This window comes from Schistocerca cancellata, chromosome 1 (genome assembly GCF_023864275.1).
Source record: "Schistocerca cancellata isolate TAMUIC-IGC-003103 chromosome 1, iqSchCanc2.1, whole genome shotgun sequence".
Classification (NCBI taxonomy): domain Eukaryota; kingdom Metazoa; phylum Arthropoda; class Insecta; order Orthoptera; family Acrididae; genus Schistocerca; species Schistocerca cancellata.
This window is the reverse complement of record NC_064626.1, coordinates 89,711,155-89,735,351: the sequence shown is the minus strand read 5'-3', so window position 1 is coordinate 89,735,351 and position 24,197 is coordinate 89,711,155. Positions and strand designations below refer to the sequence as shown.

At 39.9% G+C, this 24,197-nt stretch overlaps 1 protein-coding gene across 1 annotated transcript in view; it reads right to left on the bottom strand.

Moving 5' to 3' along the window:
- Positions 1-24,197, bottom strand: part of LOC126166000 (estradiol 17-beta-dehydrogenase 2-like) — a 413,320-nt gene that overhangs the window by 81,797 nt on the left and 307,326 nt on the right. Inside the window, exons 2-3 of the mRNA XM_049920367.1 lie at positions 19,333-19,427; positions 10,798-10,980 (exon numbers count right to left, since the gene is read on the bottom strand). Coding sequence (XP_049776324.1) covers positions 10,798-10,933 — 136 coding nt within the window. The 5' untranslated portion in view covers positions 10,934-10,980; positions 19,333-19,427. The remainder of the gene's footprint in view (positions 1-10,797; positions 10,981-19,332; positions 19,428-24,197) is intronic.

Sequence of the window (24,197 nt, the reverse complement as noted above, 5' to 3'; positions counted from 1 at the left end):
GATTTTTATGTTCTTGATTTTCTGCATTATGAGCATAGATTTTCGGTCATAAACAAATGTGTTCTGTAATAATTTTCCCACAGTTTTCATATTTCCTTTTTCATACAACTTTCTTGTTTTAATGTGGAATTTCATAATTACTGTGGTTTGAACAATCGCTTGTGCCAATTCGTTTATCATAGATTTCATAATTGTATAAAAATCTTCGGTTCTTATACCTTAAATGCAAGAATCTGTATCCATATAACATAAATCAATATTTTGACCATATTTGTGTCTGATATAATGAAAATTGTGAATTTTTATTTTTGAAATTTCTAGAATATTCATTCCAATGTAAATTGCTTTCTAAAATTTTAGTATTTCTTTAACAGGAACAGCTGCTAGAGTTTTTGGAAACACTGTAGTATGTTCATAATCTGATTTGAAATAAAGTGCACATTTTGATCTGGATTCGTTATTTTTTTCATATCCTGCCTGTTTCTAATATTTTACATTGTTTTACGAAAAAGAGAGTTATTCATTAGTTTATAAAAAACCTGTTTCAATTTTGTTACATGCATTTTTCTCATTTCTATGTTAAAATTGATGTATTTTTTCACCAGTCTGGTTGTTCAGATGACAAGACTCTACTAATGTTAAACTAAGATTTAAACTGTTTTGAATCATGTTCACACTTTTACTTATAAAATACTTTATTAAAATTTACACATGTTAACTTTACAATAGACGCACGAAGACTGTCTATTTCACCTCATCACTCACACATATATACACAAACATAGCTGTCACCACAATCGATACTTCTCGAACATACTCGGTATAACTTATTCTAGAACAATGTTCTGGAACTTTCTCATATCCGATATAAATGTATTACATAATTCCAACAAGCCTCCTTACATTTATATCGCGATGTTTAACATATTCCTAATTTTAATGAATTTTTCTTTGCATAACGACTTTGTGAATATATCTGCAACATTTTCATTTGAATCTACTTTAACAATATCAATGAGTCTCTGTAAATAATACTCATTCACAAAATGGTAATGTACTTCTATATATTTTGAATTCTTTGTAAAATTACCAAACTTCGCTATAATTAATGCTCCTGAATTATCTTCATATATGACAATAGGTTTTTCAAATTTAACATTAAAAATGTCTAAAATATCATGTACAAGTTTCACCTTGCTTACAGCTTCAGACAATTCTACATATTCTGCGAAAGTTGAAGCCTTTGTGACACTCGCTTGTTTTCTTGACTTCCAAAATACAACATTACCAAATAATCTAATTACATAACCATAAGTTGACTTTCTATCCACACTATCACCTGCCCAATCTGAATCCACAAAACAATCTAATATTACAGCACTTTCATTCCTACAATAGTTTAATTTCAAATCTTTAGTTAAATATAAATATTTCAAAATTCTCAAAGCATATTCAAAATGAGTACTACTGTAACAACTTTGGAATCTGCTCAAGTAATTCACACTATAACTAATATCTGGTCTAGTACCCGAACTTATGTACAAGAGTGCACCTATCAAGTTTCTATATCTAACGTCATTACAATCTTCATACGCTGGTTCTAACTTTAAATTTACTTCCATTGGAGTTTTGTACAAGATCGAATCTTCAATTTTATATTTCGCAGCTAACGAATCAATGTATTTTTCTTGACTCAAACTCATAACCCTTGTTTCATAATCATAATTAATATCGATGCCAAGACATCTTTTTACCTCACCTAAATCTTTAATATTAAATCGCTTTGACAATAAGTTCTTAAACTTAACAATTTTTTCTTCTCTCACACAGCAAATGAGCAAATCGTCGACAAAAATAATCAAATAAATCAAGACATCTCCTACTCGCAATACATAAAGACAATAATCATATTTACTCCTTTTAAAACCTAAACTTCTTAAAAACTCGTCAAGACAATTGTACCAAGCTCGTGAGCTTTCTCGCAAACCATACAATGCTTTATACAATTTACAGACTCTATCCGTACCATCATCATATCCTCTTGGCTGCTTTACATAAACTTCAGATAAAACTTTACAATTTAGAAATACAGTCTCTACGTCCATTTGTTCTATAACCAAACCTTCTTGACAACAGTATGACAACAAAATCTTTGATGTTTGCATATTGATTACTGGAGAATAAATATCCTCAACGATTTCTTTTTGTTGAAACCCCCTGACAACTAATCTTGCTTTGTAAACACTTTCTGATTTCTTTGTGAAAACCCACTTTACATCAATGGCTTCTTTATCAACTGGTTTATCTACTAATTCCCATATTTTGTTTTTGTTCAAACAATCAATTTCCTTATTAATCGCTTTTTCCCAATAATTTGATTCGGCGCTGTTAATCGCCTCCTCAAAGCTTTCCGGACTATTTGCACTGCAAAAGTTTACATAAATAAAATTGCTGTAAACATAATCATTTAATATTTTTGGTTTTCTTTCTCTAGATGATCTCCTCAACTCAAGTACTTTCTCTGATTCATGATTTCAGAAAGGTTTTCATTTTTCTCAATTTCCTTCTGTTTTTCTATTAGTTCAGTTTCATTTTCTATACTTTCGTGTTCAGAATCACTAGAATATTCAATTACTGAATCATAATCTTTAAACCCAATACATTTATCACCACTTTCAACAATGTCCACATGTCGAGCAACAACTATCTTATTATTTATTAGCACTCTGTAGCCTACTTCACAATAACCCGTTAAAACCCCCAAATCGGCTTTCCTATCCCATTTCGACTTTCTCAGTTGCTCAGGTAGTCTTACAAAAACTGTACTCCCAGACAACTTCAAATGATTAACATTAGGTCTTTTCCCCAGTAATATCTCATAAGGAGTTTTCTTTTCAATGGTATTAGCTAAAGTTCTGTTTTTGAGGTACGCTGCTGCACAAACCACTTCAGGCCAAAATCTCGTGTCTACTCGCACTTCGGCTAGCAGACACCGTGTCATGTCCATGCTGGATCTGTTATACCTTTCAGCAGTACCATTAAGCTCATGCACATAAGGTGGACAAGTATTCAATACAATTCCTTTTTGTCTCACAAGTTCTTAGACATTTTCATTTAAATATTCTTTCCCATTGTCACATCTTATCTTTTTAACAGTTTTCCCAGTGAGATTCTCAACTTCATTAATATACTCTACAAAACATTTGTATACTTGATCTTTAGATTTTATGGTGTAAACACGAGCTGCCTTACTGTAATCATCAATGAAAGAAAGGAAATATCTTTCCCCATGCATTCCAGTAGTTGAGTGATGCCCATTTAGATCTGTGTGAGCAATTTCTAAGATTTCTTTTGCTTTGGTTCTATTATTTTTAAAAGGAACATTATGCATTTTGTTTTCGATACAGATTTTACATTTCATAAATTCTGATTCTAGTTCTGAAGGAACCCCATCTAACAATTGATGTTTACATAAAGTATTTAGGTAATTGAAATAACATGTCCCAAAATGCGGTGCCATTTTTCCTTTGCTGTCATATTATTGTCTTTACTCATAACATTAACATTAACTTCTCCTTTATTAATAGTACTACTCATTTTATACAACCGACCCTCTTTCCATGCAATCGCAATCAATCCGTTAGCTTTATTAAAAATTTTAGCATTATTCCCTACCGATACAATTTTGTGATTATCTGTAATTTTAGCATAACTGATCAAGTTTTTGTCTATGTCTTTTACAAAGAAAACATTTCGCATATTAATTGGAACCATTTGATCATAGACAGGAAAATTACTAATTACATTACCAACTTTAGTAGCTTGCAAAATTTTTCCATCAGCAATTTTTACATTTATAGGTTGTTTTAAAGTTATACTCTTAGAAAAATATTCCTCATTATTAATAACATGATCAGTACAGCCACTGTCTAATAACCAATTAATTTGAATTTGATTGTTGTTACTTGACTCTACTGTTTTATTTTGACCTATTATAGAATTAACCTCTGTTATAAAACTACTCATACCATGATCACTCTGATGGTAACCTTGCTTGCTGTGATACCGACAACTGCTAAAACCATGCTGCTCTCCTCGACCACGTTGCCTGCTGCCATAACCTCCACGCTGCATGTTGCCGTAATTTCCACGCTGTATATTACTATAGCCTCCACGCTGCATATTTCCATTACCTCTGTCGCTGCTTTGAAAATGTACTTCACGATGCCATGTGCCTCTGTTACTTGTTCTTCCCTGGTTACAATCACGTTTGAAGTGACCTGCTTTGCCGCATCGATAACATACTTGCTCCTGATTTCTTGAATTCAATTTTCTTTCTGTGTGAAATGCATTTGATTTTACCTCTTCATTTCCAGTTTTTGCATTCAATAATTGAATCTTACTTTTAACGTATTCAACTGTCTGGTCCTCTTCCTTCAAGACGTCCACTAAGTCCCCAATATAGCTCATTGACTCTGGTAACGTTCGCAGCATATAATTTAACTTCTCCTTTTCCGTTACTTTAGCACCTGCAGATTTCAGCTCATTTACAGTTTTTTCAAATGCACTGAAAAATGTCCCCGTATCACTGTAATCACTTAACCTCAATTTGTCCAACTTGTTTCTGCATAATATTTGAAGGGCTGTGGACTCTTTCGAATATAATTCATCAAATTTCTTCATGATCTCGAAAGCACTTTCTCTGTCACTCACGAATTCTAGTTGCTTATTTGTGATTGCACCATAAATATAGTTGATAGCCTTCAAGTCCTCTTCATCCCACGTTTCGTTGTCTGAACTCACTTTTGCCCTCATAGTCACTGTATGGCATTTCTTCATTTTTAGGTACATGATTATCTGCTGCTTCCAGTTCCCATAGTCCTCGCCATCAAATACAGGAATAGTTATATCAGCCATGTCGAACTTTCTGAATAACACGCGATGGCCACAATATAATATTTAACTTCTACTTTTCTTTTCAACAACCACACTCTGCTACCATGTTTTGAATCACGTTCACACTTTTACTTATAAAATACTTTATTAAAATATACACATGTTAACTTAACAATAGACGCACGAAGACTGTCTATTGTGCCTCATCACTCACACATATATACACAAACATAGCTGTCACCACAATCGATACTTCTCGAACATACTCGATATAACTTATTCTAGAACGATGTTCTGGAACTTTCTCATATCCGATATAAATGTATTACATAATTCCAACATAAACACTGTTTAAATTTCTATCATGTAAAATATATTTTTCTTTGTTATTTTATGTTGTTAATTGTTATATCCTTCTGGTAATAATGGTAAATTATTAAGGAAATAATTTAATACTTTTGTATATTTTAAATCAACTTCTAAAATATAACCACATTCACTATCATCTGGTGTTTCAAATATTGTTCCAGAATTAAAATATTTTGAATGTAACGACTCGAAATTTTTGAATGTTAAGAATTGGAACATTACATAACTATATAAGATATTTGCGTCAAAATGTGCAATATAATATTTTCTGGCTAAATAGTTCATATATTTATTACTTGATTTAGGACATCTAATAATGCTTCGAGAAATTCCATCTCAGAATAGTTTGTCAAGAAACAAAATCTTGTCATTATTGTAAATAAATCTAATTAAATTTTTGTCATTTTTAGCATACAATCCCAAGATACCCCTGATGCTGTAAAATACCAGTCTGTATTGAGTTTAGAAGATTTAATACAAGTACCTTTAAAAATTTAGAAAATATCCCTAATATTAATATATCAGGTTTATTATATAATTTTTTATAATGTTATAAATTTTTAATATTGAATTTTTTCCAAACTAGTTTGGTGCAATTATAATCTTCATTATAAATATTTGTTTTATTAAGTAGTGTTTAAAAACTTCGTTGTTTAGGTTGCTTTGCTTCTGTAATGTTCTTGAGAATCGATATAATTGTAAAGATAAATGGCTTTTTTAATTATTGAACCTAAATGTTCACCTTTAAAATATTTTGTTCTTTCTCTGAATTGTCCTTTTATAAGATCAATATATGAGTCCATAAAATTGAACATATCGAAAATTTTAATCCACTTCCATTTGTTTTGCTTGAATAAATATGTTTTTGTTCATTATTTGGAATAGTATTAGTATCTTCTTATCGTTTGATAAGCAAATGACTGACGTAATTTGTTAAATTATGAATATTAACAGGAATAATTTAGGCTTTTGATAGTTAAGTTTAGAATCCTCATATGCAACTTTTCAATCTTTTCCTGTAAAATGACAATGATCACTTACATTTGTTCTCCTTTAATTAGTTCTTTTTCACAAATAAACTAAGTTTTTTATTTTTAAAATTGATTTTATGTACATTTATAGTTATCATTGGAATATTTCCATTATGTATTTCAGCAATATTTCTAGATCCTTGTTTCAACATTTCAACTAATTTTTTTTTTTGCTGTTTCTTTGCCAGTATACATTACAGGCATTTTATAATCACCATAAGAATTTTTGATCCTTTAGGATAATGTTAAGGATCAATCTAGGTATTTAAAGTTCAAACCAGTAATGTTTATGACTTAAAGCGTGGACACAAATGAGGAATGTGGAATCACATACACTTGCAGATTGAAATAAAGACAGTTAGATGAGCAGAGCACTGTCAACAGAAACTCGTATGGGCAAAGTTCATTTAACTGTAGAATAATTCATAAAAATCAAAGGACTCATTCAAAGTCTAGATGTATACACTTGCTTTCTCGATGTGAATTTAAGTTGATTTTTCTGAATAATGAATATGAAAGATATGCAATAAATTCATTACACATGTATATAGTATCAACTGCTGCAAATGATCATAATTCACTGGTGCCTGCAGACCCATAAATCAAATTAAAATTAGGGTAGACACGCAAAAATAGATCAGTGAAAAATATGTCAAATATTCTAAGTCCTATAAACGTTATGTCGTTTACTTGCCCTAAGCCCAAACAATTTGTTGTTGCTTCCTGCTCTGTTCCCTCAACATAAACATCAACACCGGCCTCTTCCAAAAGACAGTATACAAAGTATGATGAGCAGCAAAAACTCATAAGCATGCTCCCACTCTTCATTAAATGTTCTCTGTGATGTCACCCATTACTGAGCCCAAATTACATACTTGACACCAATTATAAATAGGCATATTAAAGCTAATTATACATACAGTAGACATGTGATACAGTAGTAAAAGACACAGAAAATTATTGCAGTCACTGTGAAGCCTATCATTAAAAATGTGAATCAGTATTAAATAAGTTTATATAGTAAAACTTGGTCAAAGTGGAACATGTTTAACTCTGAAAGCTGCCCAAATGATACAAGTATTTTAATCTTGACACATTCAGTACACCTATATGAACTAATTTTCTGTATAAATCAGACAATGCCTAATGTGGAAATGGAATGTAAATTTTAAGATTTAATTAAAAATTCGTTGTGTAATAAAGAAAAGTAGCTTATACAAAGTAGCAAGGTAATGGCTGTGCTGGTGAACTTTTGATATCAAATTGATATTCAGATTAATTAAGCTCATCAATTAATTAACCCCTACCTCCATGTCAAGTGCTTTCCTGAGCCAGTGTTATGGTCCCCACCTCCTTACCCTCCCCACCCCTCCCCCTCACCATCTTCCACTTACCCTACTGGTGGGGATTTTGTATTTTTGTGGGACTTCTGAATGTTTCCAGCAAAATAGAATTTTCGCCATAAAATTCGGCTGTCAATTCAGAGGACATAATATTAACGAAAATTGTTGTTGGTGATTGTTAATGGAAATTGTTTGTGAAATGGCAATAGGTAATAGAAATCGAAAAAACTCAGAGGATGGGAAATTGGCAAATTATGTGCTGCAGAGGACAAAAATAGATTTCGTATGACAGGGATACTCTTGTTTAACTTTTGATCATATCGTATACTGTGCTATAGCTGTTAAGATGCTCTATAGTGCACCGCCAGGAGCTACACACAGCACTCGTATTTTACTGCGCAGCGTGCTGTGCCAAGCAGTCGCGGCTGTAGTGTGAGGGGTGTGATTCGTGCGGTGTTCTGTAGTTGAATGAGCACTCAGTACGTCGCGCAACGCGCTCCACTTGACGCAGCTTGTGGCGGCCTGCACCAGAACCATCGGACCCGTGCTGCCCGCCCGACATCAGACTACACCGCAGCTCTCTTGCACAATCTTGAGAGCTTGGCCCTCACGCACTGGGCCGCTTCCCCTGTCCCCCCACTCCTGCTCAGCGCCTTCCTCCCACCGACTCTTGGCCACCCTCCCCACACCCACTATTGCTCAGTGCTGAGCCGCATGGGGCCGCAGATGTCCTGCGGCCAGCCAGCGGTCAAAGGGAATTAACAGATGATTGTAATGTGAACTACTATTCCCGAGGCGCGTGGCGGTGGGTGCCTGCCACTTCCTCTAGAGTGAACAACAGATTTTTTCGAAGATTAGAGTCTTCCTCCCACAATTTTGTCCTGATGAACAACAACATGTATTTCGAAGTCTGCAGCTGACGCCAGAAGAGCCAAGCTATCAAAGGGATAGCAGCTGTGTCCTATTTTCCAGCCACATGCAGTCACTTGTGAGCAAACAAAGGATATTGTCCCAAAAATTTTTTATTCCCCACAGCAGGGTTCTATTTCTCAGCCAACTGAGCCAATCCTGCTCCAACTGACTGAACAAAAAGAAGGCACATTCTAACTCGCTTATACGGCATTCTGGGTTCCTATTGGTCCTCCACAAAATATAGGGTGGAGCCTGAAGGTACATAAAGTCCGACCCTACCCCCCCAATCATCATCAGCCTCTTCTACTACTACTACTACTACTACATGTCTACTCCGCAATTCACATTTAAGTGCTTGGCAGAGGGTTCATCGAACCACGATCATACTACCTCTCTACCATTCCACTCCCGAACAGCGCGCGGGAAAAACGAACACCTAAACCTTTCTGTTCGAGCTCTGATTTCTCTTATTTTATTTTGATGATCATTCCTACCTGTGTAGGTTGGGCTCAACAAAATATTTTCGCATTCGGCAGAGAAAGTTGGTGACTGAAACTTCGTAAATAGATCTCGCCGCGACGAAAAACGTCTTTGCTTTAATGACTTCCATCCCAGCTCGCGTATCATAACTGCCACTCTCTCTCCCCTATTACGTGATAATACAAAACGAGCTGCCCTTTTTTGCACCCTTTCGATGTCCTCCGTCAATCCCACCTGGTAAGGATCCCACACCGCACTCTTTAATAGACTTGTTCCATCTTCTAAGTGTCCTGCCAATGAAACGCAACCTTTGGCTCGCCTTCCCCACAATATTATCTATGTGGTCTATCCAACTGAAGTTGTTCGTAATTTTAAGACCCAGGTACTTAGTTGAATTGACAGCCTTGAGAATTGTACTATTTATCGAATAATTGAATTCCAACGGATTTCTTTTGGAACTCATGTGGATCACCTCACACTTTTCGTTATTTAGCGTCAACTGCCGCCTGCCACACCATACAGCAATCTTTTCTAAATCGCTTTGCAACTGATACTGGTCTTCGGATGATTTTACTAGACAGTAAATTACAGCATCATCTGCGAACAACCTAAGAGAACTGCCCAGATTGTCACCCAGGTCATTTATATAATCAGGAACAGCAGAGGTCCCAGGACGCTTCTCTGGGGAACACCTGATATCACTTCAGTTTTACTCGATGATTTGCCGTCTATTTCTACGAACTGCGACCTTCCTGACGGGAAATCACGAATCCAATCGCACAACTGAGACGATACCCCATAGGCCCGCAGGTTGATTAGAAGTCGCTTGTGAGGAACGGTGTCAAAAGCTTTCCGGAAATCAAGAAATACGGAATCAACTTGAGATCCCCTGTCGATAACGGCCATTACTTCGTGCGAATAAAGAGCTAGCTGCGTTGCACAAGAAGGATGTTGTCTGAAACCATGCTGATTACGTATCAATAGATCGTTCCCTTCGAGGTGATTCATAATGTTTGAATACAGTATATGCTCCGAAACCCTACTGCAAACCGACGTCAATGATGTAGGTCTGTAGTTCGATGGATTACTCCTACTGCCCTCTGACAATGCCTAGTAGTGTTCATGTAGTCGTCGCAAGATGAAACTGTCAGCCAGTAGCCGGCCGCGGTGGTCTCGCGGTTCTAGGCGCTCAGTCCGGAACCGCGCGACTGCTACGGCGCTGGTTCGAATCCTGCCTCGGGCATGGATGTGTGTGATGTCCTTAGGTTAGTTAGGTTTGAGTAGTTCTAAGTTCTAGGGGACTGATGACCACAGATGTTAAGTCCCATAGTGCTCAGAGCCATGTTTTTTTTGTCAGCCAGTAGCAATGCCAGTGGCAGTGGTGATAGGAAACGGCCAAGCTTGGAGCAACTGCTGTGTAAGTGTTTATACAAAAATTTTGAGCTGAAATTGCGATAATTACAAAATTTCACAAAGAAGTATTAAAATTTTTCGCGATTGTAATACATTTTCGTACAAAAGTTATCTTTCTTGCTGTTGCAGCATTCACTGTCGAAATGCTGGAAATGCTGACCTCTGAGGGGAATAGAGCTGTCACCATATGCAGCCAACTTCCCAGAGGGCGGGATCAATGCAAGATACCATCTCATCAGAACGTGTTTGTATATGAATCCAATCAAACTTTCTGTAAATCGTTTGTTACTAGTCTCTGTTTTTACGAGTGCTGAATCTAGTCTGTTCCAACAGTTATCCATTACTGTACTTACCGAAAGGACTGGTGACGTTGATGAGGCGGCCCTTGGACTTCTTGAGGAGCGGCAGGAACGCCTTGGAGACCCTTATGGCGCCCACCGTGTTTACTTCCAGAACTTGCTTGAATTTCTCCAGTGGCGTGACGTCCATTTCGCCGAAGTCGGTAATTCCTGCGTTGTTTACCACCGCCCACAACTCTAAAATGGGAACGAAAATGTCGCTCACAGAGTTATATTTTTCTCGTGTCAACACAAGGAAAAGTCAGAATGTGTTATGTTGTGAAAGAACTTCCCGGAAAGTTTAGCTTTGACCAGCTGTAATGGTAACCATGCTCAATATACACTCGTCAGAAGGTAACTGCGTAAGGCAAAATGTAATGAAGTGTATTATCATTGTGCTGAATGAATCTGATTTGGACAGACAATTAATGTTTCCACCTACTTTCTCCCTTACCTGAACTCCTTTTATGTCCCCCAGACCTTCCAATCATGACGACAGCAGAACAACAAAGCTCCCCACAAATTTCGCCCCATCATCGCCTAGACGGCTCTGAACACACACAACTTCCTCTGCGGTAATGCCACATTTTTGTTCCCTAAGTAAACTGACTATAACATACCATCATTCCCAGTACTATCGTCTTTACTTTAACCGTGCAACCAGCCAGTGGTCTACTCCTGAGTAATGATGTGAAATGTATGTGAAAATTATCTGTTGAACTGAGAGACATGAAGTAATTCAAAAGACTTTTCTGGAATTACAGCACGCTGGTTCAGGCAGTCACAGAATTTTAAGGACATGCTGAGGAAGGCTACACGAGAATCTTTGCAAGAAAGCCGATGTTCTTTTTCGTTCAATGCTTTTTGACGAGTTTAGAGAGACAATAATTGAGGCAGAAGTCAAACAATTTCAAATGCCTCTGACACACACCTCACGTTTTAATCATAACAACGACGTGAGGATCCTTGTGAGGCCCCCTTTGCGAGTGCAAAAAGAAATAAAGTTACTAATAACGGTATAAAGTACCGTCCGCCATCTACTGATAACAGAAAATACACGGTCCAATCACATTAATGTGACCACCGCCTGTGTTCGATGTCAACGTGCAAGTACCACTCACAGACGGCAAGTGGCAGTATTAGCAGCGGAGGATATACAGGGTGGTCCATTGATCGTGACCGGGCCAAATATATCACGAAATAAGCGTCAAACGAAAAAACTACAAAGAACGAAACTTGTCTAGCTTGAAGGCGGAAACCAGATGGCGCTATGGTTGCCCCGCTAGATGGCGCTGCCATAAGTAAAACGGATATCAACTGCGTTTTTTTAAATAGGAACCCCCATTTTTTATTACATATTCGTGTAGTACGTAAAGAAATATGAATGTTTTAGTTGGACCACTTTTTCGCTTTGTGATAGATGGCGCTGTTATAGTCACAGACCTATAAGTACGTGGTATCACGTAATATTCCGCCACTGCGGACGGTATTTGCTTCGTGATACATTACCCGTGTTAAAATGGACCGTTTACCAATTGCGGTAAAGGTCGATATCGTGTTGTTCAGCCGGCCGCCGTGACCGAGCTGTTCTAGGCGCTTCAGTCCGGAACCGCGTGACTGCTACGGTCGCAGGTTCGAGTCCTGCCTCGGGCATGGATGTGTGTGATGTCCTTAGGTTAGTTAGGTTTAAGTAGTTCTCAGTTCTAGGGGACTGATGACCTCAGAAGTTAAGTCCCATAGTGCTCAGAGCCATTCGAACCATTCGATGACAACACAAACACTGAGACCCCGGGCAGAGAAAAGCCCCAACCCGGCCGGAAACCGAACCCAGGACCCCGTAATCCAGCTAGCCCCTAGACCACGAGCTGCGACATCGAATGAATTCTGTAGTCGTAACCGCACGGGGAACCTACATTCGCGTACAGGTATCAAGGGCTGCTCGAGAGGCAAAATGAAACTAATGGAATACGAAGTCCTGTACGCTTTAATTACAACCCCTTCTTTGAAAATTATTTGCAGGGCCCTCGAGGACGCTGCGAGTACAGGATCATTCAGTAAGTAAAGTGACAAATTGGTCTGGAGAAAAAAGCGTTTATTTTTACAAATCAATACTTTTTCTACTTTTCAACATAATCCCCATGAAAATTTATGCACTTGTCCCAAAGGGCTAAAAGCTTTTTTTATTCCGGCTGCAAAGAACTCTTTATATTGATGTTTGAACGAATTTCCCACAAACTTTTTCAATTCCTCGTTGCCCTGGAACCTCTTCCCACGTAATGCCTCATTCAGTGCACCAAACAAATGGAAATCACTGGGTGCCAAATCAGGACTTTAAGGGGGAACAGGCTGTACTTCCCAGCCCATTTTATTGATGTTTTCATGAGTTAGTTGACCAATATGAGGACGTGCGTTGTCTTGATGGAGAATCTCCTCTGAGATCCACGATGTCTCTCTCTCATGGCAGACTTCACCTTATTTAAAAGCAAATCCCAGTATGGCGTCGATAGTTACGATGCCACAACGTAGGTGCACGCCTCTTGGCCGACACCATGCAGCTCAGCGAGTGCCGTCTTGATTTTTGCCCATTTTCATCAAGAGCAGACGGCCTGGAAATATCGCTTCTACTACCGAGAGGGCTAGCTTGATATTGAGACTTTGTATTAGTTACGCTCAGTTAAAGTTTTAACAGCAAAGAGTATTTGTTAGATTTTGAGATTATACAGAAAGGTCATCCTAACTTCATAGGCTTAGACTTGGACTGCGGCTTCACACCTACGTGCTCATCACAACCAAAGTTATGTATGCATTTGATATTTACCTGTGTTTTTTGACTCTAATAAAAGTGTTAAAGTTACCTGCAGAACCGAAGTGCTTCACCTCCCCTTTCTCCCACTCGCTTTCTTCACTCGCGTCGTATATTACAGAAGCAGTTCACAGGAGCAGACACACGCACTGCCCATCCAAGCAGGATACAAAACCGAGTAGTATTGGCTGTTCATTGTACACTCCTCTTCGAGATAATCACAAAAAACTGGACCTTCAGCATCCCGAAACACCGTCAACATGACTTTTCCTGCTGATGCTTGGGTTTCGAATTTTTCCTAGACATGTGAGTAGGTGTGCTTCCACTCCATACTTTATCTTTCTGATTCTGGCTCATAATAGTGGACCCAAGTTTCATCATAAGTTAAAATGTTGAGAAAGTGCTCATCTTCTCTTTCATAACGTCCCATTAGCTCTGTGCACACTCTCAACTTTGGTTTCTTGTGTAGCCACGTTAACTCCTTTGGGACCCATCTTGCATTTTTTCTGCGTTACTTCAGCTTGTTACAGATAATGTTATGAACTGTACCATACTAACTTGAACCTTATCAACTATCATTTCCACAGACAAATGCCGGTCGGCACGAATAATGTCTTCAATTCGACTTTCAAGTGAGGGAGGTGAAACTGCAACTGGTCGGCCAGAACGGTGTTCGTCAGTCACTGAGTCGCGGCCATTTTTGAACTGCTCTACCCATCTGTAAAAATTGACACGATTAATACAACATTCACCATAAATTTTAGACATCCTACAGTATATATTCATTGGTTTCTCGCCTTCAGCAAGTAAAAAACGAATAACATAACTTTGTTCAGCTAATGTGGACGTTTCATGCGGACTCGCCATCTTCAAATGTATTTTTGAGGTTATAAATAAAACAATGATGATACATCAGCTGATCAGGGCTCATCCCAGTGATGCCAACTTAAAGCCATAAAAGTACCCAACTTGGCCTACTAACAGTTTTTCCCCAGATCAATTTGTCTCTTTTATTATTGAATGACCTTCATACAATCCTTTCTTGGAAATTTTTTTGTAGTCCCTAGTTTCCGTTGGTCTTTCCTTTTCATGGCTTTTATGAAAATGTTAATAAACACAGTATACTGAGCGCTATGTCGATTTATTTTTAGTGTAATCAACGTAAAAGTTGAAAATAAAGGAAGTGAAATCTTCGTACTACAGTTGTGCACTATTTTCGCTATGTCAGTCGCTGCCTAAAAACTATGCTAACATAAATTACTCATACTCCGCCCGACGGCGCCAAAAAATGCCAAGATTTTTGAACGATTGACCATCTGGAACTTCGCATTCGGGAGGACGACGGTTCAGTCCCGTGTCCGGCCATCCTGATTGTGATTTCCCTAAATTGCTACAGGCAAATGCCGGGATGGTTCCTTTGAAAGGGCACGGCCGACTTCCTTCCCCGTACTTCCCTACTCCGATGAGACCAATGACCTCTCTGTCTGGTCTCCTCCCCCACAACAACCCAACCCAACACATCTGGAACTTCCACTTCTGTTACTTTCATTTCTGGCCAAGCTCTGCATGCGCCACATATTTGTACCAAATCGGTGATGACGGGGGTAGGCGCGTTCTCCTTCTAAGCATTACTGCTGGCGAATGTAACAGTTCGGCTTATGATGAGACAGAGACGTCATTCTCTCGTACTAGCCGTCAGGTTAGTGGTACCTAGTGCATAGGACAGTCTGTTTATGAGGTTACGCAAGAACTTATTTTCTCACATGCCAAGTGTGTACCACGAATGGCTGGATTTGGGAAAGACCACTGCCGCCAACTTACACTGTCGTCGGCAACAACATGTTGATGGTAAGGTTCACTGACGATTACAGCGAATTATTACAGTGAATGATTTGAACAGATACCAGGATTTAATAAAAAGCGTCAAAATACATTAAAGGAAAGCAGTAATTGAAACGTAAGTGACGGAAGTTTATAGCCTATGCCCGCTATTATTCGGTCCGTACAGTGAGCCAGCTGTGAAGGAAACGAAGGAGAAATTTGGGAAGGGAATTTAAGTTCACGAAGAAGAAACAAAACTTTGAGGTTTGCCGCTAGTTCTGTAAGTTAACCGTAAATTTGTGGCTGTTAGAACAGGATGGATAGAATGAAATGTTCTCGGGTTTCCAACAGCGTCAATTGTAAACCTCTTCATGGAGAATTTTGAGGATATTGCCAAAGATACTGCGCCATTGAAGCCAAAGTGTTTCTTGCGATACGTTGACGACACGTTCGTCATTTGGTCACACGTACGCGAGAAACTAGACGAGTTTTCGGAACACCTCAATGGCATCAACGGTAATATCCAGTTCACCATGGAGGTGGAAAAAGATAACGCATTGCACTTCCTCGACGTCCTTGTCCACCGTAAACGAAATGGGTGCCTTGGCCACAGCGTCTACAGAAAACCCACTCACACAGACCTGTACCTGAACGCCACCAGCCATCATCATCCAGCACAGAAGCGCACAATATTACATTGTGCATCGTGCAAGAGTAATATCAGACGACGATAACCTGCCCCATGAACTGAGCCACCTACGCAAGGTTTTCAGGAATAACGGCTACAGCTTATCAAGTGAAAGAAGTGATTTCTGGAAAATATCAGAATAAGACCACCGACGAAGAGCAGGAAAAGAAACTTGCTTTGCTGGCATTCTGTGGCTCTGTGTCGGGCAAGATAAGCCGCCTGTTGAAAAGACGCAAGATCAAATCAATCTTCAGGCCTCCAACAAAAATCCGTCAATTCTTGAGACCAGTTAAAGACGCTGTAGGTCTCAGAACACCTGGAGTCTACGAAATACCTTGTGAGTGTGGCCAGAAGTACATCGGACAAACAGTGCGCACTATGGAACAACGCAGGAAAGAACATGAGAGGAATTATCGCCTACGGTATCCAGAGAAATCTGCGTTAGCTGAACATGCGTTAGAAAACGGTCGCCACATAAAATTTGACCTCTGTCGTGGCTCGCACTAACGGCTTCTGGGGCAGTTTAATAAAGGAAGCTATTGAAATAAAAATTACCGCAAACACCGCTGCGTGGGATCCAGTGATCGCGCTGTTGAAGGGGGCACATCCAACGCCGACTCTGTTGAACGGGGCAAATCCAACGCCGACTCAAAACATGCCCATATAAGACGATGTCACGGGCACCAGTGACGTCACAGCCGGCAGCTAGCGTATATAAGGGCGCACCAACAGCCCACTGGCAGTCATACCACTTGACAATGGCCAAGGAGTGCTTGGCCGAAAGCTCGTGTAGTTTTAAGCAATTGACACGGTTGGAAATCCGAGGACATTTTATTCAATATTATCGCCGCGAGACTCTGCATTCAGGATGGACAGAGTCTTTAAAACCTGTTAAAAATGAACGTTGACAAAATTGATTAAGGAAACCAGACACTCAATGTAGTAGATGAGTTTTATTGTTTTGGGAACGAAGTAAGCACTATGGTCGAAGTAGAGAGGAGATAAAAACAAACTGGCGATAGCAAGAAACGCATTTTTTGAGAAGGGAAATTTGTTAACATGAATATAAATTTAAACGTCAGGAAGTATTTTCTGAAGGTATTTGACGGAAGTAAAAAGTTAACTACAAACAGTCCAGACAAGAAAGAAACACTATTTCAGAAAAAAAGAAATGACGTATGAAGGAATTATGCGACGTTCATAAACAGACAAACAAGCTAATACAATTTCAGAAAAAATTGAATGAGTTATTCAAGACAAAGAGGTTCACCAATTCAAAAAATCAATAACGCATTGGTCAACTTCTGGCCCATATGCAAGCAGGTATTCGGCTTGCCATTGACTGATAGTTGTTGGATGCCCTCCTGAGGGATATCGTGCCAAATTCGTCCAAATGGCGCCTTAGATTGTCAAAATCACGAGATAGTTGGGGGACCCTGCCCATATTGTTCCAAACGTTCTCAACTGGGAGAGATACGGCGACCTTGTTGACCATGGTAGTGTCTGGCAAGCACGAGGCAAGGAGGAGAACTCTCGCCATGCGCGGGTGGGTATTATGTTGCGGAAATACACTACTGGCCATTAAAATTACTACACCACGAAGATGACGTGCTACAGACGCGAAATTTAACCGACAGGAAGAAGATATTGTGATATGCGAATGATAAGCTTTTCAGAGCATTGTGGCGACATCTACAATGTGCTGACAAGAAGAAAGTTTCCAACCGATTTCTCATACACAAACAACAGTTGACCGACATTGCCTGATGAAATGTTGTTGTGATGCCTCGTGTAAGGAGGAGAAATGGGTACCATCACGTTTCCGACTTTGATAAAGGTCGGATTGTAGCCTATCGTGATTGCGGTTTATCGTATCGCGACATTGGTGCTCGCGTTGGTCGAGATCCAATGACTGTTAATAGAATATGGAATCAATGAGTTCAGGAGGGTAGTACGGTACGCCGTGCTGGATCCCAACAGCCTCGTATCACTAGCAGTTGAGATGACAGGCATCTTATCCGCATGGCTGTAACGGATCGTGCAGCCACGTATCGATCCCTGAGTCAACAGATGGGGACGTTTCCAAGACAATAACCAACTGCACGAACAGTTCGACGACGTTTGCAGCAGCATGGGCTATCAGCTCGGAGACCATGGCTGCGGTTACCCTTGACGCTGCATCACAGACAGGAGCGCCTGCGATGGTGTACTCAACGACGAACCTGGGTGCACGAATGGCAAAACGTCATTTTTGCAGATGAATCCAGGTTCTGTTTACAGCATCATGATGGTCGCATCCGTGTTTGGCGACATCGCTGTGAACGCACATTGGAAGCGTGTATTCGTCATCGCCGTACTGGCGTATCGCCCGGCGTGATGGTATGGGGTGCCATTGGTTACACGCCTCGGTCACCTCTTGCTCGCATTGACGACACTTTGAACACTGGACGTTACATTTCAGATGTGTTACGACCCGTGACTCTACCCTTCATTCGATCCCTGCGAAACCCTACATTTCATCAGGATAATGCACGACCGAATGTTTCAGGTCCTGTACGGTCCTTTCTGGATACAGAAAATGTTCGACTGCTGCCCTGGCCAGCACATTCTCGACATATCTCACCAACTGAAAAGTCTGGTCAATGGTGATCGAGCGACTGGCTCGTCACAATACGCCAGTCACTGCTCTTGATGAACTGTGGTATCGTGTTGAAGCTGCATGGGCAGCTGTACCTGTACACGCAATCCAAGCTCTGACTCAATGCCCAGGCGTATCAAGGCCGTTATTACGGCCAGAGGTGGTTGTTCTGGGCACTGATTTCTTAGGATCTATGCACCCAAATTGCGTGAAAATGTTATCACATGTCAGTTCTAGTATAATATATTTGTCCAATCAATACCCGTTTATCATCTGCATTTCTTCTTGGTGTAGCAATTTTAATGGCCAGTAGTGTACTACTAGTTTCCGGGGATTCATTCTAAATCTTCAGTCAGTTGATAGTGGAAAATTACAGCTACGTAACAAGGTATAAGCTATCAGCTTCAAAATTTATTTAAGGTGTGGCAGCAGGTAAAAGTAATTGCGGTAGTTTTCCACCATAAAATCTCTCAAGATTGTGGATTAATCCTCCGAGATTAGTAGCATTTAAAAAAGGGCACTGTTGGAGAAGTAGAGTCTTCTTGACTGAATTTTAAAAGTGTTTCATATTTGCAATACCTTCTCGTCGTTTCCTGATACCTGTGCCTGATGCGTCCTGGAGTGCCGCCTGTACGGAGACGGAGGCATCGGCCACCTGCTGGTCTGAGGTGACATCTAGCGGCAGCACGCGCAACCTGGAGGAGCAGTCTGCGGCGAGTCTGCGCGCACCGGAACCCTCAGGGAACAGGCAGCCGGCGAACACAGGCACACCCAGAGCGTCCAGACGGCGCGCCAGTTCGTGCCCGAAGCCAGAGTCACAACCTGCGCAGCACCTCAGAACTAGAAAATATGCCGCTCCTGACTGCCAATATTTGCATTCACAAACATTTCACAACTACCAGACTGAAATTTTCACTCTGCAGTGGAGTGTGCGCTGATATGAAACTTCCTGGCCGATTCGAACTGTGTGCCGTACCAAGCCTCAGGACCTTTGCCAATATTAGTCTGCCAGGCAGAATCGTATCTGCGCACACTCTGCTGAAGAGTCTATGATGATGATGTTTGGTTTGTGGGACGCTCAACTGCGCGGTCATCAGCGCCCGTACAAAGCCCCAATTTTTACACAGTCCAATTGTAACACAATCCAGTCCAGCCGCTGTCAATGATGATGAAATGATGAGGACAGCACAAACACCCAGTCCCCAGGCCGAGAAAATCACTAACCCGGCCGGGAATCGAACCCGGGACCCCGTGATCCTGAACCAACAATGCTAGCCACTAGACCACGAGCTGTGGAGCTGCTGAATAGTGAAAATCCGTTCTGGAAACGTCCTCCATGCTGTAAATAAATCATGTCTCCACATTATTCCTCTTTCCAGGAGTGCTAGTCTTACTAGGAGAATTTTTGTGATGTTTGGAAAGTAGGAGACGAGGTACTGGCGGAAGTAAAGCTGTGAGTAAGGCTTGTTAGCCGGGCTCGGGTAACTCAGTCGGCAGAGGAGTTGCCAGTGAAAGATCCGATTTCCAGTGTCGGTCAAGCACACAGTTTTAATCTGCCAGGAACTTCGATTGCCCACCTTTTTTCCGTTGTAATTTGTCAAATGGTTCAAATGGCTCTGAGCACTATGAGACTTAACATGTGAGGTCATCAGTCCCCTAGAACTTAGAACTACTTAAACCTAACTAAACTAAGGACATCACACACATCCATGCCCGAGGCAGGATTCGAACCTGCGACCGTAGTAGTCGTGCGCTTCCAGACTGAAGCGCCTAGAACCGCTCGGTCACACCGGCCGGCCGTTGTAAACTTTATGGTAAACTGTGCATTCATATCGAAACACGGTCATTTCCTCAACTTGGAAACTTATCTTCCTCATTACCTCTCTTTTATCACGTCCAGTAGGACATGCATCAAAACTCCATCGCATCGATACTCCTGTAATGCTGACCAACAAAAAATACTGACTGCCTTCATGTAACTCAAACGACTCATTGAAAACATGAAATCACATGCGCACTCTGATCTAAATCTATGCGTTCTCAATACTACGATGCACGGCGAATGTCTGTCAGGTCACCATACAACCTGACCTCACTAGACATGGTAGCCTTTCACGGTGTAGCTGGAAAAAATACTTAACTTCTTCCGACGCCATTGGACATGCGATATTGGAATGTCGTTCATTTGTTTGCAATGCGTGAAATCGATTCCAGTGTGGCCCTCCAATGCAACAAAATGTTGGGCCATAGCTTGTAATCGCTATAAAATTGACTTTCTCATTAAATGCTAGCAGAGCCACTCTAGTCAACCTCCAAAAAGCCACATAATCTTACTATCACAATAAACATTGCCAATCAGTCAGGCAGGATTGGACCAAAACGTGTCTGGTAACGAAATGTAAGTGAGTGGTAAAAGTGTACATTTTTCAGCGACCATAAGGCTTCGAAACTTATCACTATTGTTAATGCAGAACAAGCAAACACTATACCAAAGTAAAAAAAATGCAACAATTTTCATTAGAATATCATAAACCACATTAATCTATTATTGAATAGTTAAGATTTGCCTGCTGTCAAAGGAATTGGAAGGCTGAATACACATATCAACAAAAAGTATTGCAGCATTTTGATAGTGCCTTCCCTCTCAAGGTGGCAAATATTAGAGCTAGAAGAATGCATAATCATATGTACATAAAAAGTTATACAAGTAAATGAAAGATATCTGGCACATTACACAAATCAAAATGGATAAATAAAATAAAACCAATAGGAATCCAGTCTTGTTACACACACACACAAAAGTTACAGAGTATAGTGGAGCTGAAAACACATTCAACAGCAACTTCACTGGAATATCTGAAAATTTCATAAAAACGAATTTCAGTGAGAATCAGGAGCCAATAGAAAACATGACCAACACTTGACATTGGTAATGTCGATTACGGGGAAACATTCAAGGTAGCCAAAGAATAAATAGCCACATGTTCAGTATGAATTTCTGGCAAGTCAGGACCAATTTTGCACCTATCTCTCCAAAAAATACTGAGCTTTTCACTAATCTATGTAACTGGTCACTGAAATGACACATCATTCCGGAAGTGTAAAAAACACATGAGGAAACATAAGGAGACTGTGGAACTGCCATACAGCTCCAGATAGAAGTGCCTAAAACAACACACACAGACACACTGACCCAAACAACCATGTTACACAATTTTTACCCGCAGTATCAAGAAGCAGTCATATTTTTCTTAAGAGCCATGACTAGAAGTTACGTCATGATCACATGGTAAAATTACGATACATAGACGACGAATTGTAAGGCTAGAGATATAGGTGCATGCATTAGTCTGTAATCTTGCGACTCAGTCTCCATCCTGTCATTAGACTTGTTGAACTTCGCTGTCCCAGTGAGGTTTCTTTCCACGATACAATGAGAATCTTTCACATCCCCTCTTCAGAATAATTGCTTATGAATGATAAATAGTTATTAGTTATACATCCTTGACCAAAGCACCTGAAAATCTGAATAAATCCCTGAAACGAGGCATGCAAGTGATACATAATTATAGATTCAATGCCTAGTCGTAAGTATTTATTTGCGACATACACTGAGAGCAGAGAAGCGTGGTGGAACCGAAACGCATTTTAACATATATAGCTATTTGTTGTAGTGTTAGATCATTAGTTTAGCAACGTATATGGGAACGTAATGTTTCTGCCAGCCATAGCTGCAGGCGCATAATAAAACGTTTTTCCCTGTCCTGGTTCTACAAGAGGCATCTGATGTCTCTTGATTAAATGAACAGTCGGACACGTAGAAGAGTAGCACAGAATTACAGTAGGTTGTATGTGCAATCAATTTCTACTTTAAATAATTAAAACTATGGACGTGCAGTGGATAGTTTCATAATCCATTATCGCTCCTGATGGTCTTTTTCTTTAAGTAGACTATCGATGTGTGGTACTGCCTACTACTGTTAACGAATAACTACAGAATTCCACATCATGTACGCACCTAACTAAAATATAACACTATTGTATTCTGATTTTAGGCATCATAAACGAAAAAATGTTATGATCAACCAATCAACATATGAGGCCGTATTGCCTCCCAGTAGACAAATTGCAGAGCGACTTTGGGACTACATAAACGAAAGCTTTAATGGATAATGCTCTAAATCTGATCGACACATTGCCTGCTTTACGTACCAGGGAGGCGTAGTTTGTTCTACATCTTTGCCAGGAAGATGGCAGACATCCACATATGTATAGCTGTTGTTTACATTTTCAGAATTACTGTCTGTAGAATTTTCCATATTCTTAGCAATAACACAAAAGCTCTGGGTAGGTATTGTACCCCTTACTGATCCTGAAATATGATTTGCATACGACGAACAGTCAGCCATGTGTACAACATACTGTAGAATACTACCAAGATAGAGTCTACAGTAGGGCTATCAGCATCACTATTTGGTAGTTCATGTAATCGCGTTCCACGTTTAATAATTAAAGCCAGAATCATACAGAGCACACTTGATTAACCAGTTATCGGTCCTGATCAGCTGTAATGTTTGTACTTGCAGATCAAAATGGTAATTTCCAAGAATGATTGCATGTCGAATTCGCGTGGTCCAAACGACACATATCGAACGTGCGATTCTAAATCGATCACGCGAGTCTCGTGGCGGGCGTTAGGATCAATTACTTGTGATCGTCATTTTTATCTGTTTTCCGTCGTTCCTTTAGTTGCTCTAAATTACATTCCTTCGCCAATTATTTGTGAGTTGCTTGGGAAACCCAGACGATTTTGTCGATAGTGAGTGTGATGTCTGGTGTTCGTGACGCATCTTCGGCGGATTCTCTCACATGAAAAAATCTAATTCCTGTCGAAAATATGGAGTACTACCGGACGACAAAAGGAGGGACTGTATGGACTGTGGTGACGCGAAGTGTGTAAAACTTCATAAGAGGTGTTTCGATGCTGAAATACCGTTTCTATTTCATTGAAGACAGTGCGGAAAACTAACGAGTTTCAGGAGGAATACGTGGTTTGGCTCTTCCAAATTATCCATCCAGACCAGCGGATTTCTTCTATCTTGCTGGATTCGAGACTATACCTTGCAAGTAACAGCATAGGAAACTGAGTTATCTGCTAATACCGTGTGTGACTATTTTGGGTTTTGCAGAGAAGTCTGTTACGTGGTAGTGAAAAACGACAGTGTACCGATTGGTGGACCGAGTAAAGTTGTGGAATCTCATATAGCTAGAAGGAAGAACCAGAGAGGACAACTTTCAAAGAGTGAAATCAATCATATTTGGGTACAGAAAGAGAGTTCCGGAAGTGTTTCGTTGTGAGAGTATTGTTCCGAGACAAGGTCACTTTAGTGGGTCTGATAAGCACTTCATACTCCCTGGTACTAAAGTCATTACAGACAGGTTTCAGTCCTACAAGACTCTGAAAG